At 36.6% G+C, this 19363-nt stretch overlaps 1 protein-coding gene across 5 annotated transcripts in view; it reads right to left on the reverse strand.

Moving 5' to 3' along the window:
- Nucleotides 1-982: 982 nt before the first annotated feature.
- COL4A5 (collagen type IV alpha 5 chain) overlaps nt 983-19363 on the reverse strand; it is a 240450-nt gene continuing 222069 nt past the window's right edge. For all 5 annotated transcript variants that reach the window (XM_043459101.1, XM_043459098.1, XM_043459100.1 and 2 more), the window contains 10 exons: nt 17600-17733; nt 14482-14554; nt 14278-14349; nt 13290-13418; nt 12365-12463; nt 10999-11211; nt 6868-7045; nt 3852-3966; nt 3083-3255; nt 983-2234 (listed from right to left, as the gene is read on the reverse strand). In XM_043459101.1, coding sequence (XP_043315036.1) covers nt 2153-2234; nt 3083-3255; nt 3852-3966; nt 6868-7045; nt 10999-11211; nt 12365-12463; nt 13290-13418; nt 14278-14349; nt 14482-14554; nt 17600-17733 — 1268 coding nt within the window. In that variant the 3' untranslated portion in view covers nt 983-2152. The remainder of the gene's footprint in view (nt 2235-3082; nt 3256-3851; nt 3967-6867; nt 7046-10998; nt 11212-12364; nt 12464-13289; nt 13419-14277; nt 14350-14481; nt 14555-17599; nt 17734-19363) is intronic.

Below are 19363 nucleotides of genomic sequence, written 5' to 3' on the forward strand. Positions count from 1 at the left end.
AATCAGCTAAATATGAAAGGGAAAGCTACAAACAGCAAAATCTCTGGAATCTGTGCTTGCAGCTATAACTCAAGGAGCAACCTTCAGGTGTATAGCATGTAGAAAAATGCATAGAATGTAATATGGCATTTCACTTACAATAACCCATTAGTGTTTTCATGCGTGTAGCTCACAGAAAAATAAAGCTAGAATTTGCAATTTATTAGCCTTGAAATCAACAGCATTACTGGAAATCAGCAGTATTATCTACCATTGTTTAGAACCTAAGTTTTACCACTATAGGCTCTAAGCCTTAGAGCTTAGAGCATGAGCTCACATTAGGGTCTAAAATTCTCAAAATCCTTTGTTTGTTTCATATCTTAGCTGTAACACACATTTTATTATAGAGGCAAGTCTACGACTATTTTAGAGAGCTACATGTGTTCATTCTTAATCAATAGGAATATTAACTCACTAATCTGCTTTAACGACAGAGGATGAGATGGCTGGATGGCATCACCAACTCGATGGGCATGAGTCTGAGTAAACTCCGGGAGTTGGTGATGGACAGGGGGGGCCTGGCGTGCTGAGATTCATGGGGTCGCAAAGAGTCGGACACGATTGAGTGACTGAACTGAACTGAACTGAACTGAATCTGCTTTAAACATTATTAATGAATTCCCAAAATGAAAAGTAGTTCTGCTTCCTTTCTTAGCCATCAACACAATGTTGTTAATAAATTTATCACCTCAAAATACTTCCCAGTGAGTTGTTCTCTTCACTGGAAAAAGTGCTTTACTATGTCTATTGGGCTTCCCAGGTGGCTCAGCTGGTAAGTTTCCTATCAGGTATCAGAGTGATCAAGTCTGCAGAAACCTCTTTTGCTTTTGAACTGCTCTAAATGGTTCTCTGAGAAGGGCGATTACTTGGTGATGTGCAGAAGTGTGGTCTATCTGTAAATGAGCAGTATTTTTACACATAGGCTGAAGAGATACACAACAAATCATCCTTAATATATGATATCTTTAATTAAATTGACAATGGTGAGTTAAAAACATTAAGTGAGAAGATGACAGCTAGGGAAATAAGGTGTTCTATGACTATAACAGTGTTTAAAATAAAACAGTAAGAAATATCAGTTGGCTTTGTAATTGAAGAGAGAAGACAAATTAAGTATTGTCTTCCCAGTTCTTGAACAAGCAGAGACCACAGGAGATTAATTCTTATGTAAAAAGCACAGGGAAGAGAATCATCAACTTTATAAATGTTTTTGTTTCACAAAATTATATGGGAGAATTTGCCCAGTCAGGGATGAGCAAAATCAAGATGTAAGAAACATCAAAGAGGGGGGCATCTAGCGTTGAGTGTCTTGGAGAAAATAGCAAAAGAGAAGTTGCATCATTAGATATTATAATTTGGTATGTAACATGTACATTTAAAATTCTGATTAAAGTGACTAAAAATGACCTTTTTTTAAAAAAGTCAAATGAGAACTTAGGGAAAAAAACTCAAATTTACTCTCAGTAGTGACTTGATGCAAGAATATAAACTCTCACTTTGATAAACCTGGATATAATATCTTGCTGTCTGTATTCTAGGTTTTCCTAAGTTTTCTGTAAAAGTGATTCATGTCAGGTGACCTCTAAATGACTCAACATTTTGAGCTAAAAGGCTGTTTACACAATATACACATTCTTTACTTACAGAGCAAAATAAGCTTAACACTTTTATATTAAAAAACTGGGATACAGTAGGATTAGTAGCACCATGAAAAATAATTCTTCCCCCAAACTGCAGTCTTTTATTTTACTCAGTGTGATTCTTCTCTTAATTGAATTTTTAACGTGCCATTTTAGTTACTGGGCAAAATATATAATCTTCATCTTATAATCCTTGGAGAAAGTCATTCTGGACCCAAAAAGTAAATTCATTTCCTCATTTCGTTTGTAGAAAAATAATAGAGACTTTGCTCTGGCACATTGCTGAGGTACATCTGAATCTTCATGATTTATTAGTCAGCATGTTCTCTTGGTCATATATAGTAGCACCATTGGTGGCAGCAGTGGTAAAGTTGGGGAGAGTGAGACATTGCATCCTGGGAATTTTATATATATATATGTATATATATATATATATATCACATTTAAAAACACACAAATAATTCTTCAAAATGTTATGTCCTCTTCATGCACACTTGACATCGGCTAATACGTGTCCTCAAGTCTCCTGCTTTCAGCGTTTCTGATTGAGGTTTGCTGGGAAATAAAAAAACAAGACTATAAAATTAGCCTTTTCTGGTATTTTAATTATATTATTGGTTCAATTCATACTTAAACATTATATTGTGTTTAAGTAGCTGACTTAATGGTTAACTTTTGAGCAATGCAATCTAGTGCAATGACTGGTATGGCCTAAGAGCCATTAGTGGTCATAGGTATCTTTGTGACTCTCCTCCCCACCACTCTCATCCTTGTCTATTTGTCTCTCCCTCTCTTTCTCTTATACATTTTTCTAACAGTCCTAGAATGAGGGGGATCTGGGCAATTGATGATTAATAGATGATAATACATAACACATAATGGTTACAGAAAGATAATACATAAGAAAAATGTTAATAACTCAAAAAGAAGCAACATATAAAAATAGAAATTGAAAAATACCCAATAGAATAAAGTCCCCTGCAGGCACATATATTACAGGTAGCCTTACTCATTCAAATACTTGGATGAAAACCTTGAAAGCATCCTGGGAAAGAAACTACTGGACTGGGGAAACAACACAGATTACTTCAGTTTCTAGGGTGGCTTCAGTCTAGTCGAACAGTTGCTCATGTGTTATTGAGAAGATCACATAATCTTTTCCTGCTCTGTTTTGCTTTTAAAGAATTATCATCATGACATCTCAAACCACATACACCTATTATTAGTCAAGTATGTTTTTCTGACCTGAGTCTGGTATATGAGGAGAACAAGTAAGAATAAAGGACACGGTCCACTAAATTTCTAACATTTGTTGGGTATAAACCATTCACAAGCTGCCTCTCTCTTCCTCCAGCACCTCTGAAGGAAGCTTACGACCTAAACTAAAGCCATAAGCACCTTACCTGAACATGTCTGACACATCTACAGTCGCCAGCCAAAAGCTGTAGGAGTTGGCGTAATAGTTGCAGGTCCCCCGCCCATGACACTCAATGAAGGGAGCTGAACGAAACTCTTCTAGGCAGGAACCAGGGGAGGCCAGGGCTTGGCCTGAGCCCTCTGCCCCTGCACTTGTGTGCTAGAAAAGACAAGGGAAAATGTGCCACAATACCCATGAACCTTAGTGAGTATCCAAAGATAAGTGCTGCTGCTGCTGCTGCTAAGTCGCTTTAGTCGTGTCCGACTCTGTGCGACCCCATAGACGGCAGCCCACCAGGCTCCCCCGTCCCTGGGATTCTCCAGGCAAGAACACTGGAGTGGGTTGCCATTGCCTTCTCCAATGCATGAAAATGAAAAGTGAAAGTGAAATCGCTCAGTTATGTCCGACTCTTTGCGACCCCATGGACTGCAGCCTACCAGGCTCCTCTGTCCATGGGATTTTCCAGGCAAGAGCACTGGAGTGGGGTGCCATTGTCTTCTGACCTTGGCCAAATATTCAAATCCAGTGAAGTAAATAGAGCCAAAGGTAAGAGAACAGTATCCACACCAAAGGTTCTCAACAAAAGAAACAGATAGATTGTGAAAATCTGTTCCAGCAAATGTATGAAAGGGAACACAGTGCTTGGATAGAAGCTATACGAGGTTCAAATGACAGGGATTCCTCATATTAGGAAGAAATGCAGATATGATGGACAGTTAGCTAGGATGACAAAGCCAAGGAAGAGTGATTCATACCATCATGAAGGAATAACCAATCCAGAGAGAATCCCATCCCTGAGGACAACGGGGAATCTGGATGGTCTGACTGTGGACTGCAATCACCACGGCCGGAGCTTCACATACTGCACATCTGGTAAGGAACACAGAAGGAACACAATCTACAGAGTGAGCACATAGGAAATAGCAGTCCCTCTTCTTTGGAAGCCTTCCTGTTATAAAATCCCATCAAGGGGTCTACAGTGCTCAGAAAAAGAGGAGAAAAATGTACTTTGAGGACTGCTTTTGCATAAGCCCAGCCTCCCAGTATACATAATAAAGTTATAAATGAAACCTGTAAGTTTTTTCTTTTTTAAAGAAACCACAGAACCACTGCTATGGCATTTTCATTTTCCATCCTGCCCTAAACTTGTATTCATACTTGCAATAGTCAATGTCATAACTGCTGCAAGAGTTTGGCTTGGCGTATTGCACATACTACTTGCTGTCAAAGTGCTCAACTTGAGGGTAGACATTCAGTACTACTGAAACTGTGCTAAGAACAATGTCTGGTAAACTGAAGAAGATAAGAAACAAGACACTTTCTTAATCCCTGTCCATTATTTTTGGCCCAAGGGATATTTATTAACCATTTGGCTATCTCTTTAGAAGTACAACATATGCAGAATACTGGACAAGTACCAAGGCACTTGGAGATGTGGTGTCTGGGTACTTGTCTATAAAATCAAGTCAAGTGCAGCTAAGTCTACCAAATCTTTAATAAAGAGCAAGAGGGGACCTTTTGAAGTATGACTAAACCAATTTGGCAAAGTTAATCTACCAAATAGGGAATGCCTTTAGGGGATCTTTTACTCCATAGAGTTGGAACTGTTGAAAAAAAAATCACATGCACAAAAATGAATTCCCAGAAGCAGCCCTATTTATCATTTTTTTATGATTTATTCTTCTTGTCCCTGTCTAGGAGATCTTTACTAAACTCATAAAGATTTTACCCTACCCTCTCCTTGAAAACTTAACGTAGTTTTGGTTTTACCTTTAGGCCTATGATCCATTTAAAGTTGATTTTTGTATATATGTAAGGTGTGAGGTTATGGATCTTTTTTATTTATTCACTGCATATGACTATCCAGTAGTTTCAGCACCATTTGTTGAAAAGATTATCCCTTCTTTATAAAATTATCTGAATACCTGTTTTGTACTCATCTGTTAATGATATGAATTTGAATCCATTTTTTAATTCCCTGTTTTTTATGTTAATCTATATGCCTCTCCTAACACCAATTTTATACTATCTTAATTACTGTAGTTTTGTAGTAATTCACACCGTCAGGAAATGTGAGTCCTTTGACTCTGTTCTTCCCTATCAAAATTATTTGGGCTCCTCTATGCCCTTTGCTTTTCCATATAATTTTTATTATCAGCTTGCCAATTTCTACAAGAAATATAAAAACCTTATAGAATTTTGATAAGGATTATACTGAATCTGTGGATCAATTTGGGCAGAATTGACATGTCAAAAATATTGCATATTGCATTCCCTGAATATAGTATATCTCTATAGTTACTTAGCTCTTTTAAAAAAATTTTTATCAGTGTTTTGTAGATTTTTAGTTTACAAATGTTTTTGTAATATTTGTACAGCTTTTGTTCATCTTATTCTAGGTATTTCATGTTTGGGTGGCAACTGCAAATAATTTTTCTATCATAGGAATATAATTGATTGTTATATATCCTGCAACTTTAATAGATTCACTTGTTAGTACTAGAAAATATTTTCTAGATTTGTGAGGGAAAGGGTAGGATTTTCTATGTAGACTATCATGTCACCTGTGAATAAAGATAGTTTTATTTCATTCATTAAAAAAATGAATTCCCAAAGGATTGAAGCAAATATACTGAAAAGGGCTCCATGAATTTGCTATTAAGAGTGGCTAAACTAGGCTTAACCTTTATATTTAATGTCAAAGAAACTAAAGTTTCCAATGATTCATCCTTTATGGTTACTAGACTCCTAGATCAATTGGGTCATGATCAGAATGAAAATGGCAATACCTAATATGCTTAGGAGGTAGAGTTTTACCCAGGTTCTAATGTGGCAACATTCGAGGAAATCTTTATTAACAGTACCTCCCTCCTCTTAAGACACTCATGCTCAAAAAAAAAAAAAAAAAGAAAAAGAAAAAAGATACTCATGCTCTAAGTCTCAGCTATCACTTTTCCTTCCCATAACTAATCAATTGCTAAATCTTATTTATTCTATTAATGTGATAAATGTACCCCCACTGAGAGTTCCAAACCACTCCTACAAGGACAATAGCAATATGCCTAATCTACCTGGTCTCTCTACCTCTGGATTATCCCCTCTGGAATCATGTTACACATTGATGCTTCTGTAATCTTCCATGAAATGTAGCTCAAAAACTTCAGAGGTCCCCATTATATACCAAATAAATTTCAAACTAAAACCTGACACTGAAAGCCTTCTACTGACTGGATCCAAATTAACTTTCCAATCTCTTCTCCCTCTCCACCCTTTGGACACTAGTAATATATTCTAGACACATCAGTCTACAAATCCATTCCCATTTTCTCTACCTAGAATGCTCTTCTCCATTATAAATGCCTGTCTCAAGTCCTTTACATCCTTAAAGGGCTAAGCAGTTCAAAACACATTTCTTCCATATAGTCATCTCAGATTTCTCCAGTTGGAATTAAATATCCCTTTCCTAATACTTTATTAGATTTATTGCAGCATTGAGCCCAAGCCTGATACATATTAATTTATGTATAGTTGCCTAATAACTAGATTTTGAGGGTTATTTTTTTTATATTACACTAGTATATCACTGGTCCTGGTCAAAAGAAGATCCCCAATAAATATGGATCAAACTACATATTGAATTGAACATTATAAAGGTTCCTCTGTTCTACCTAACCTGAGAGGAATATGGTCAGATTATTATCTTTGGACTCATTTCTAACTAGCTAAACTAACTGGAGATCAGCAAATGTCAATGGTATACCCATGTCTCACCGACTAATGAATGGCTGGATGCTCTGGCCCTTCAGGGGTTCCATGCTCATTGGCATGGGCTCTGGGGTGGAGAGCCAGTAAGAATAATCATTTCTTGAAGCAAAGTTGCAAACATTATTGATGTTGCAGAACATGAAAGGCATGGTACTGAAACGACGAAGGCAGCTGCCAGCTGTTCCTGGGAAGAAATAGGGAGAAAAAGGAAAAGTGTCATGATAATTAGTTTCTTCTAACATACTAACAAACAACCTTTCAAAGAGTAACTTTTCCCTATCTCTTAGATGATAACCAGGTCTTCTCTGGTAACTCAGTCAGTAAAGAGTCTGCCTGCAATGCAGGAGACCCATGATTGATACCTGGGTCAGGAAGATCCCCTGGAGAAGGAAATGGCAACACACTCCAATATTCTCGCCTGGAGAATTCCATGGACAGAGGAGACTGGTGGACGATAGTCCATGGGGTCACAAACAGTCTGACATGACTGTGACTAACACTTTCACTTTCTAGATGATAACTACACTTTAATTCTTCAATTATAAGGTGTACATTTACTCATATTTTAACATTTCTAAAATCAGGATATATCTTACAACTTATGTAGACATTTATTGTGCTAGCTCATTACATATTCCCCAACACTGTTTTCAAACCAGTGATGCATCTTATAAACAATGGTGCCTTATGGAGAATATTGAGTAATTTATTATGCAAAAATGAAGGGTACACACTTAGTCCTTATAATATGATACCACTATTTCCTCTCCAGTATGCCCTCCCTTCTTCTAAGACATTCCTAGTATGTGTCTTATGTGGGTTCCCCACATCTTTAAGCCTAGGGACAATTATAGTGCTCACTAATATGCACAGCAACCATGGACAGGTTTGGAAGTAAATAATACAAGGGGGAAAAACAAATGATGGAGAAAGGAAAGATGCGAGGGGGGAAAAAAAGAAAGGAACTAGAGCGTTGAAATTTCTGAGCTGGTAGGGACAATAATATCTCTACCTACGATCAGGCTTTTCTTTTCTCATTTACTCACAAAGAATGATGAAAAATGATGCACCTCCCTCACATTTTTAAGTTGACACCTCAAATTTTTCATCAGAAGTTTAAATTGCTACTGTGCCAGTTATTAAGATATTATTGTCTCTTAGATCCAAATCCACCCTTCTATACTTGGTAATACTGGAGTCTGGATTTTGCAAACCACATTTCAACATTACCAGCTGTCATTTCTAGTGTTTTGTGAATATTTATATTTAAAAACAAACTTTGACATCACTCTTTTAAATGTATCCAATGTAATTATTTGAAACCTAACAATAAACCTTTTTAAAAGTACAGAAACTCATCTTTAACAATTGGAAATTATACAATGCTCCTTTTGCATTGTATTTCCATTCCACTTCTCTCGCAGTTTTATCTTAATGTATTTTTTTTTATTATTCAACGTCTTTTACTGAGGATCCAATCATATTCTCTGAAACAAGAATTTAAAATAATTTGATATTCTGTGACCCTAAGGCTTTACATGTTACATATTGCTTTGAATGGTCATCATAATTACTATTAATTCACAATGATCAAAAAATAGGTTATTATAAATTTTGACACTGACTAAAAATTAAATTTTTATTAGAAATGCATTTTCTAATGAGATGGATTAGAAGTGAATTATAGAACCTGAGTTAACAGAGACTATAACAAAGCCATTATTTTGAATTATTCCTCTGAATTTGTCTCTTAGAGGTTTTTTTTTTCTTCTTAGAGGTTTTTATGTTTCAAGGCAATATGCCATGGTATGAGTCTTTTATAATATAGGAGATGGGTGGTAGTGAAAGAGGATATAGGAAAAGAGATTATCTAAAGCATATACACAGGCAGTTCAACTTTAGGAGAAAGTTGAGGATTTGTAAACTAATTCCATTAAAATTATACATTGGAAATTCCTCATGTATCCAATGAGGTATGCTTATCTCAGACTGAAGATGATTTATAAAAGATCAATAATTCTTAAAATTGATGGATTGTCAGAATCACTGGGAATTTTTATATTATAGTTTTGGAATGGGCCTATGAATCTTTGCAAAAGTTTCCCAGGTGGAAAATCATTGATTTAGCCTAATTTATACTTTGTTTTTTACTTTTTTTTCAGAGGAAAAAAAAATAGCTCAGAGAGGTGAATGACTAGAAATCATGTGAGAACAAATAAGAAAACTGACATAATTGAAAAATGGATGGGTTTGCAATTGGTAGGTGCTACAAACAAACCTATCTTCAAAACAGAGGCAGATTCACAGACACAAAGAACAGACTTCTGGCTGCCCAGCAGAGAAGGGGTTTGGGGAGGGATGGAATGGGAGTTTGGGGTTAATAGATGCAAACCATTACATATTGAATATATAAACAATAAGTTCCTATTGTATAGCACAGGGAACTACATTCAATATCCTGAGATGCATCATAATAGAAAAGAATATATATAAATATGCATACATATATATTCTTTTGTGATTCTGAGACCAGAGATATTTCCATCCCTGTCTCTAATTAGTAACGCTAGTCTTATTTTTAAATTAATTTATAATTAAAAAACACTTTCAGAGACTTCCCTGGCAGTCCATTGCATTGAATAAGTCACTTAACCTCTTAGCCAGTTTGTGTGTATGTGTATATATATACATAAATACAATACTTGCCCTATATCTTTCTTGATTATTTTAGTTTTGAAAATCAAATTGTCTAATGAATATGAAAGTGCTTTTCTTTTTTTTTTTTTGAAAGTGCTTTTCTTTTTGTCTATACCACATGATTTGTGGGATCTCAGTTCCCTGACCAGGGACTAAACCCTTGCCCCTTGCAGTTGAAGCGCAGAGTCCTTCCCACTGGACTGCCAGGAAGTCCCTGAAAGTGCTTTTTAATTATAAATTGAAAATAAAACTAACATTACTAATTAGGGACAGGGATGGAAATATCTCTGGGTCTCAGAAAGAAGAGAATAGGAGGATGTGCATAAAAGGAAGGTCTATAATGATGAGAACATGGGTGTTTGGTTGCATTTATGCTGTAGGCTACCTACAGTGATGCAGAATTCTGGTTATAGTCTCTAAGCATTCAAAGATAGGGTGATCTCATGAACTCTCAATACTCTCATATTTTGAAACTATAAAGTTTTAATAGACTAATGATTCTGGGTATGCATTTTGTTTTTTCAGACAGAACATTTTCAGTATTGTCTGGTTCCTCCACCACTACCATCTTTTTTATACACCATAGTCCTTTCACTAATTCAGCACAGACTATGTATGTATTTAGTGAGGTGATTGCTTCCATAACATCAAACCTCTTATTTTTATTCTTTGCCTAGGCATCAAGATATCTCCAATTTGATCCCTGAATGAGCCCTGGCATAGACCCTGCAATCCTGTATCATGCTTGATATATTGGATACTATCATGATGTTCCTATGGCTGAGGCCTAAGCTGTATTTGAGTCAGGTCTAGTTTATAGTCTCTGCATCAGAATACATACTATGACAGCCCTTGCTTGACCAAATACACACATTTTGAAGTTATAGGGACATAGTGGATAAGAGATCCCATTTTTTCTTTGCATTACATTTGTGAATTTCATGATATTCAAAAACTTATAATGCTTCCTGTCCACTTACTAGATTAGGAGTTTAACATTTATAAGCTTGATTATGGGTAGAAATTAGATTCTCACAGTAAAGAGAGAATGGACTGAAAGGAGAAAAAGTAGAGAACATTATCTAAAAGATAAGAGTATATTTACAATGAAGATTTGTCGATTGTAAAATTAGAAAAAGATTCTACATAAGGTGGCTCAGATGGTAAAGAATCTGCCTGCAATGCAGGAGACTGGGGTTTGATCCCTGGGTCAGGAAGATCCCTTGGAGAAGGAAATGGCTACCTATTCCAATATTCGTGCCTGGAAAATCCCACGGACAGAGGAGCCTGGCAGGCTGCAGTCTATTGGGTTGCAAAAGAGCGACTGACTGAGAGTGAAAGAATAAAGATGCACTTTGTCCAAGGTTACTCTAGAACCTAACAAGATTTTAAAAACAAAACAGAAATGCATAGTAAGAAATAAGATGCTGATTATCTCACCCAAGTCTTGACCATGAGCTCTTTTATTTCCTTGTACATACAGGAGAGAAAAGCCTTCATACACCTGGATGGTTCCCTGCGGGCATTGTGGAGCATCTGTTGTCTGGCTGTGACGTGTGATGAGAAACCCATGGGCAATAGAAGAGGTTCCAGGGGGACCTGGAGGACCCTGCAATCCATCTGGCCCAGGGGGACCATCCAAGCCACGAGTACCTATTTTCCAAAAAACCATCGGTATACAAAATTAAGTGAGCTCTGATTCACTATTATGGCTACTGACAAAACATTATGACCTCGTTTGATTAGTTAATTTAGTCAATATTTATAGAATGTCTACACAGGCATTGTCAGATATCACAGATTTGGAGAGAAACAAAACGTGGTCCCTGTCCTCAAAGAGACTTAAAAGTTTTTTTTTTTTTTCCCTTCTGGAATTGGTTGATGGCATCAGGCACTAAATAAATACCGAGTAAATGGAACACTAGATGGGAAGAAGTGATGCTCATTTGGGGAATTTGTATGTTATCTAGTCTCTCACTATACTAAAGGAGTCCAAACCCCATGACAAAATCTCAGCCTGCTGTTTAGTTCATCACTTAGAAAGGAAGGGTGTGGTTGCTGTCAGTCTGCCAGCTTCAGTGCTGAAAAACATTATCCTTTGAATCTGTCTGGGGAATTATTCTCAGGCATACATTCTTGTTTAGAGAATAGGCAGGGTACTCTAAGGAAATTTTTTAAAATGTCTAATTTCAATCTGTCACTTGTTTCTGTTCTCTATTTGCCCACTCGATTTGAGCTTATTTTTAAAAAATTCTCTATATACAGGCCTTCGGCCACTGTGTGTATAGATTTTCACCTGGGGGAAATATCACAGCAATGCCTGTATGTGATGAAAGTGACACTGACTTGTTTCTTCCCTAGAAAGACAGTTAATGAAATGGCAGGGTGTTGGTTCTAGGAGCAACATAGACAGCACCAATCTGCTTTGTTGCTACTGCTGGTTTTTTTGTTTGCTTTACCAACACCAATCTTTATATTTGTTATTTAGAGTTATATTTACATTATCTACAGTTGTAAAAACACTGAAATTTATCAGAACAGTTAAGTACAATAAGTACCTGAAAAATCCTCATTTTGAGGAAAAACTGATTTTCTAGGGCTGTAAAAACATTTAAAATGAAAACAACCTTCCTGTATTTCTCTTATACTGGCAAATCTGTGTCATCCTATTTTTCCCAAGCAACAGACTCCCCAGCTAGCTGTGCTCTCTCAAGAGGAGGCTTTCACAGCTCCAATTGGAGGCCATATGTCCAGAGGTCTCCCAGACTTAAAACTACTATCAGCAGCAGTGTTTTACTTGTCTCACCTGGCTGGCCTGGTAAACCTGGGTCTCCTTTGCGTCCTCCTGCACCATCAAAGCCAGGGAGCCCATTGCGTCCAGGATCTCCTGGAGGGCCAATTGGACCTACGGGAGAAAGCAATAGGGTTTTCAAATGTGCATAGAATAAATTCACATCCAGATAGAGCTGGGACACTTGACATCCATGAGTGGCACTGAATTCATAATCTGGTTTTGTCTTTAATTCAGATAAATGAAAGAATAGTTCAAGCCCAGGATGAAAAGATACAGACAAGGATTTAGGTTTAATTTTAAACAATCCATTCGCCTCTGTGGAGATTTCTATAATATGGCAGTTGTGTCCTCCTTGCCTTCAGAACAAGACATAGCACAAGGCCCAACTTTTATTATATCCCAACAAAAGGCAAGGCTATTGCTACACTTCATTTATGAAAAGACTGCTGTTAAGCCACTAATAAATTGGAAAGACTGAAGTTAGTTTCTAGTTTTCTTTTAGAATCACAGTTGGTTGCAAGTATAGAGTGAAATGGCCAACTAGACAGGATTTAGTTTAAAATCGTAAGACCTCACAGCGTGGAAACTAACAGCCCATCAAATCAGCCTTCTATCCTTCTTGTGGTTGGGACAGAGAAAGCATCAGATCTTAATGCATATGAATTTCATTATAGAGATTTTAAAAACATTAACCTAATCATTCAATTAGGATAGCCAGATGAGCGAGAAGAAAGTGGACTGGGCCTAAAAGAAATTAGGGCGTGAGAAATGAACCTTTTCAACAAAGGTTCAAAAAGAAAGTGTGACCTATGGTGGTATAGTATTCTACTAGCTGCTGAGACTCCTGTGGTCAGAGACAAACTCTAACAAGTGAAAGGAGAATGAGGGAAATGTTTGCAAATATATAAGGCTTAAAAAAGATGATCTACAAAGGTACCTGGTAAACCCTGAGGTCCTGGGAGTCCTTGTAAACCTTTTAATCCAGGCTGGCCTGGAATCCCTGGTGGGCCAGCATCTCCTTTGATTACAATACTTTGTCCTGAAGGACCAGGTAATCCAGGGGGACCTAAGAGGCAAAATACATAAAGGTGAAGGTAGGGAAGAGAAAGGTTGAAAAGAATGAATGCCAAAATAAACCTCAGATCAGAATAAGAATTGGTTTGAGAGAAATAAGTTACATGTATTGGAATCTACTATGTCCAACAGAAATCTGTTTGGGAAAATTACCTTTATTTACCCCAAAGAGCTGGAAAAAAAACAACAACAAATCATTTCTTAGGGTCTTATTTGTCCATGGATTAGGGTCTATGGACAAATTAGGCATATAGTCCCTATTTTCAAGCCTTGAAGCGTGATTTGGTTATTAGAAAATCTAATCCATTGAAAATCTGTGAACACTGGTGTCAAGGGAAGACAGTTCTGTTTCCTGATGAGTCCATTCTGATTCTAATGTCATTTGCAGATCTTGTTTGTTGAGTTTGTCAAGGGAGCCACTGAACTAACTAGTAGAGGAATCTAGTAGATACCCTGTTTCATAGTTTACAGGAAATCTCTGTAAGTCTCTCAGCAAAAGGAACTATTTTCATATTAAAAATATAGAAACATACCTATGAGACTTGCTCTTGTGATCTGTTCAATTGAATATGGGAGAGTTAGTATAAAAGGTTAAAAAAAAAAAACCCTCAGTGAAGCATTCTTGTTGGTCCTGTATCTATCTTAAATTTAAAAGGTCTGTTTTTGATATACATTATTGAAACAGAGAACTTGAGAGATTAATATAATAAGAAGAGGGAGAGTCCTACCTATTCCCCCTCAGTTGTTGGGGACTGAGACTGAAAGTTTTAGCTGAAAGGCAGAATGCAAACTTTCAAATTCTTCAATGAATTTAAGTATCAGGTATAACTAGCTCCAGAAATAAGTCTTACCTGGTGGGCCAATAAGTCCTGGATCCCCCTCAGGGCCAGTTGAACCAGGTAATCCACTGGGTCCTTTCATGCCTACAAAGAAGGTATAATCGCACAGCAAAGCAACAGGGCCATAACCTTTACCCAGCCAAATCAGGAATTGTGTGTCTTCTCCCAAAGGAATTTAATGTAAAAGGGGAAACTGCAAAACATCCCTTCAAATACCTGGAAATCCTGGAACACCAGGGAGACCAGGATCTCCTTTCATTCCATTGAGACCTGGCCGGCCAGGGTTACCCTGAATAAATAAAATCATTAATTTTAGAACAATATTGGGGGCAGGGAAGGAAGTGAGAGCATAGGTGGTATTGCATAGTGATTTGCAGCACTGGCTCTAGAGTCAAACTTTTAGGATTCAAATCTCAGTTCACCTTTTACTAGCTTGTGTGATATTGAGTTGATTGTTTATCCTTTTTGATGCATCATTTCCTTACCTCTAACAGAGAAAATAACAGTATCTACTTCATGAAGTTGTTGTGAGGATTAAATGAGATAATTCATATTAAGTACTGAGAAAACTGATTGGTTATGATGTGTACTTAATGGTAGTTATTATTCTATAATAGCTGTATTATATTATTTATAATATAAGGGTAATTAGATAATGACAATAATATTTTATTATCATTAATGAAGGCACTTCTTTGAGTGTAGCCCTGATGTAGTAAGTGTGTGAATTAAAATCCAAAAAGTGATAAAGTCTGACAGACTAAGCAAAAAATAGAGTAGGCTTGTTAATTAATTGGGTTTGAGGGCCAGGAAAACGATGGGAAGAGGAAGAGTTGAGAATAACTCTAGAATGAACCTAAAGGAAGAGTAAGTGTGGAAGAATGAAGCTTACTAATAATAACAAAAAAAGAGACAAGGCTAGAACATCTTAAGCAAAAATGTAAGAAACAGCTTAAAAAGGCTGCCATGTCATAAAGTCATAGGATCCAGCTTGAAGGAGCTCCCAAATCTAGGACAGTTTGAGAATCAAAATAAGTAAGGATAGTTTAAAAATTACAAATCATTGAAAAGAATGAGTTTATGAGTCTATGATGATAACAAATAGACAATAAATGGAAGAGAAGGGAGGCTCTTGGTTACAGAAGGGCCAAGTGGTATATGTGGAGGCAGTGCTAGAGTGGAACAATCATCAGTTGCCACTATCACAGAATTGAACGGTTAAGGCAGAAATCATAAATAGATATTCTAAGGAGAAATTCTGATGTGGAATAGTATATTTGTATGATCTTAATGTGTCTTCCTGTAGTTTTGCTTATTAGTTACAAGGGGAAAAACAGTAACCATATAGTGGAGAAACCAGGTAACAACTTAATGGGAAAATAAAAATTAAGATAACTAATTAAGGGCAGATGAATATGGTGGGCCTCCATATCTGAGAACACACCACTCATGGAGTATTCCATCTGGGGATGCACATCCTCAATCTAATTATGAAGAAACAGCAGCCAAAAGAAGAAACATTCTTTTTTTAATGGGAAGGGGCTACACACATTTCTTCAAAAATGCCCAGATCATGAAAGAAAAAAATAGGTTTAGAAACTGTTTCCGATTGAGAGAGAATAAAGAGATATAATAGTTAAAGGTAATGCATGGTTTGGTCTAGATCCTATTTTGGAGGGAGGGAAGTGCTATAAAGGGTATTACTAAGTCAACAGATACAACTGGAATACATGGTTAGAAATAAAAATGTCACATTGATGTTCTTGAAGTTGAGAATTATACTATGGTTATATAAAAGAAATATATTTAATTTGGGGAAATACTATACACGGAGGTATTTGGTGATAAAAGGGCATGATGTGCTGTGCTTAGCCACATCCGACTCTTTGCGACCCCATGAACTGTAGCCCTCTAAGTTCCTCTGTCCATGGGGATTCTCCAGGCAAAAATACTGGAGTGGGTTGCCATGCCCTCCTCCAGGGGATCTTCCCAATCTAGGGATCGAACCCAGGTCTCCTACATTAAAGGGAAGTTTTTTACCATCTGAGCCACCAGGGAAGCCCAAGAATACTGGAGTGGGTAGCTTATCCCTTCTCCAGGGGATCGTCTCAACCCAGGAATCGAATCAAGGTCTCCTGCATTGTAGGCAGATTCTTTACCAGCTGAGCTACCAGGGAAGCCCAAAAGGGCAAGATAGATACAGCTTCTTCTCAAATATTTCAGAAAAAAATACATAATTATACACATACACACAGAGAAAATACACATAGAGAGCAAATGGGGCAAAACATTAACAACTGGTCCACTTAGGTAAATAGGGTTTTTTTTTTTTACTATTCTTGAAATTTTTCTATAAGTTTAATATTATTTCCAAAATGAAAATTAGAAAGGGTACAAATGTAAGAATTTGCATAAAAGAAAATGAATAGAACTTGAAAATACCATGTTTATAAAACGTTGGTATTAGACAGTAATCTTGAATCTGGCAAAGTGACATGTAAACTGGAAGTACATGGGAAATGAATGAGGGAGGGAGTGAATAGAGAATGAATAAAGAGAGGATTAAAATTTTAAGTCTAGATGTCTAAAATAGCAATAACAGGAGAAAAGGTTAGTTGTTTTAAACTTTAAAGACACTTTCTTTAGATTTTTTTTCTGCTCTAAAGGAGCCGTCAAAGTTAAAAGACTGAGCCCAGACTTTTGGCTGCCAAATCTAACAACACTCCTCCTGAATGAAGGAAGGAGGCTTTGAGGATCCATAAATAAACATGTGACTTTCTGGGTCACTCAAACCAAGGTGGAAAATGCATGAATAGAGACGTGAGGATATGTTATTATTCTCCTTTTACAGGTAAAGACAGAAACACAAAGTATCTGTCTGCCTTCCATAGACACAAAAGCACAGCTGTGCAGTGGAGCTGCGAGGTGACTAACTATAAAGTCTAAGACATCCCCACTCACCATGATCAGTTCTCTATGGAAGGACCCATCCACATGCAGTGCTTACACACACACACACCCACCACACATATCCTTTTATAATCTGCTTTTGCTGAAATCAAAGTTTCTCAAATCAAAATCTATACACACCAAGAACTCCAGTTAAAAGATTAACTCCAGTTAATCTTTTGGGGAAGCCTTTAACTATAAGGTAGCAAAGTCCCTTTAGTTGGTAGAAGACAGGAAACTTGCCTTTTTCTCTGTACTTCACCAGTAAGCCATGCAAAGAGCCTTGACCAGTAAATGCGAATTAAAAAAATGCAGTTTGGAATTCTCATTTTGAATGCAAACACCCGCATCCATTTCTCATCAAATATCTACTCCCATTTCCTACCTGGAGTCCTGGAGGACCTTGATCACCTTTCAAACCAGGCAAACCAGGTTGCCCAGGTTGGCCTGGATTACCTCTTTCTCCTTTAATACCCCCACTTCCAGGTAGACCCCGGGGACCTTCTGGACCTGGTGGACCTTGATAATGCACAACAAATAGCCACATTTCAATATAACATAAGAACAGCATAAAAGTCAGGCTTTTAAATTATCCAAATACTCTTAGTCATCTATTAGTTTGCAGAATAAAATCCAGAGTACATTAAAATATATAGATCAACGCTGAGCCTCTAACGTAAACTGGGCTGGGTTCATTTTGTTATTAACACTGGGTTGCAGATTGTTTAACTTTGTATTTTATTATATATTAAATCCAATAAGCTCATATCTAAAGGAAGGACTTTGGACATGGTAATAAAGATTGCTTCTGTAATCCCTAACTGTTTGATTTAAGTGAACCAAAACAGACACCACAGAGCACTGTTCTCAAATTGGAAACGCATCAGAATCCCCAGGAGGGCTTGTTAAAATAAATTCTTGGATATACCCCCAGAGTTTTGGATTTTGTTGGGTTGGAGAGGGGCCCAGGAATTTCCATTCTAACAAGTGCCCTGTAAATAAAAAGTGTCCTGTAGCTAAAGCTGCTGGTTCACGGCCACATTTTGTAGGGCAATCAGGGATTCATGTCATTTGCCTCACTGTGATTAAAATACAGTTGCTTTATTTGTAAGTAGTTACTTTTATTCAGTTTGTATTACTATGCAATTAAGATAGCTATTTAGGCAAACTAATTGCTTAATTTCATTTTAGTGATATGCTTAACACATGGGAATATTTTAGAGTCAGAAATTCATGGAGTCAATATAGTACTTTTATTTTTAAAATGTTTTTGTATTATTTACATTTTAAGTATTTCTGAAGAAAAATAAAGGACTTGGCATATAAATTCTGAATAAATTAAATAATTTAAAAGGAGATTTTGCTAAGCTCCTTCCTTATACTATGTTTTAAAATGTTCCTTCTAAATAAAGATATCAGGTTCATTAAGGGACCAAGAAGATCTTATAAATAGCCACATTTTTCCTCACTAGGTGGGAAATAGCTGTCTCGCCTGCAGAGTGCTGAGGTGGAGACTAAATAGCCCTGCCTTAACAAAATAATTACAAAGTCCCAAATAATCAACGGTATATAGTGAGCACCTATACCTTCTCTCCTCCAGTAATCTTAGCTTTTCACTAGTTTCAACAAAAAAGGAAAATATGTAGAGTTTATTTTTGAAGGAAATTTCACAGGTATATGAATTTAGAATACTGAATTCATGTTTATATACAGACAAATGGTCACATTTTGATCCAATCCTTTCCAGTACTCTTATGACTCAGAATCAATGGTTTCACGCTAACAAGGCAGCATGGCTTAGAGATCATGAATGCTGGACTCATTAATCAATCATTAGCTATTTGACCTCTATAAATTTTATTCATCATCTTGGCCTCAATTTCAACTTCTTTAAAATGGAAATAAGAATAGTACCTACTTTATCAGGCTGTTCCAATAATTAAATAAGATAATAACTATAAACACAGTGCCTGGCACATAGTAAGAATTATATAAGAATTTTTAAACAATTATTATTATCTTCATTATTAGTAAAACTGAAGGTAAGAACATATTTTAAAATATGAACCTGTTTTAATCTTTCAGCTATTTCTATGTGATTTCATAATGTAATACTGTCACATGAGAAAGAGGAAGCAGGTTCACAACA

The sequence above is a fragment of the Cervus canadensis genome, chromosome X (genome assembly GCF_019320065.1).
Source record: "Cervus canadensis isolate Bull #8, Minnesota chromosome X, ASM1932006v1, whole genome shotgun sequence".
In the NCBI taxonomy this organism is placed as follows: domain Eukaryota; kingdom Metazoa; phylum Chordata; class Mammalia; order Artiodactyla; family Cervidae; genus Cervus; species Cervus canadensis.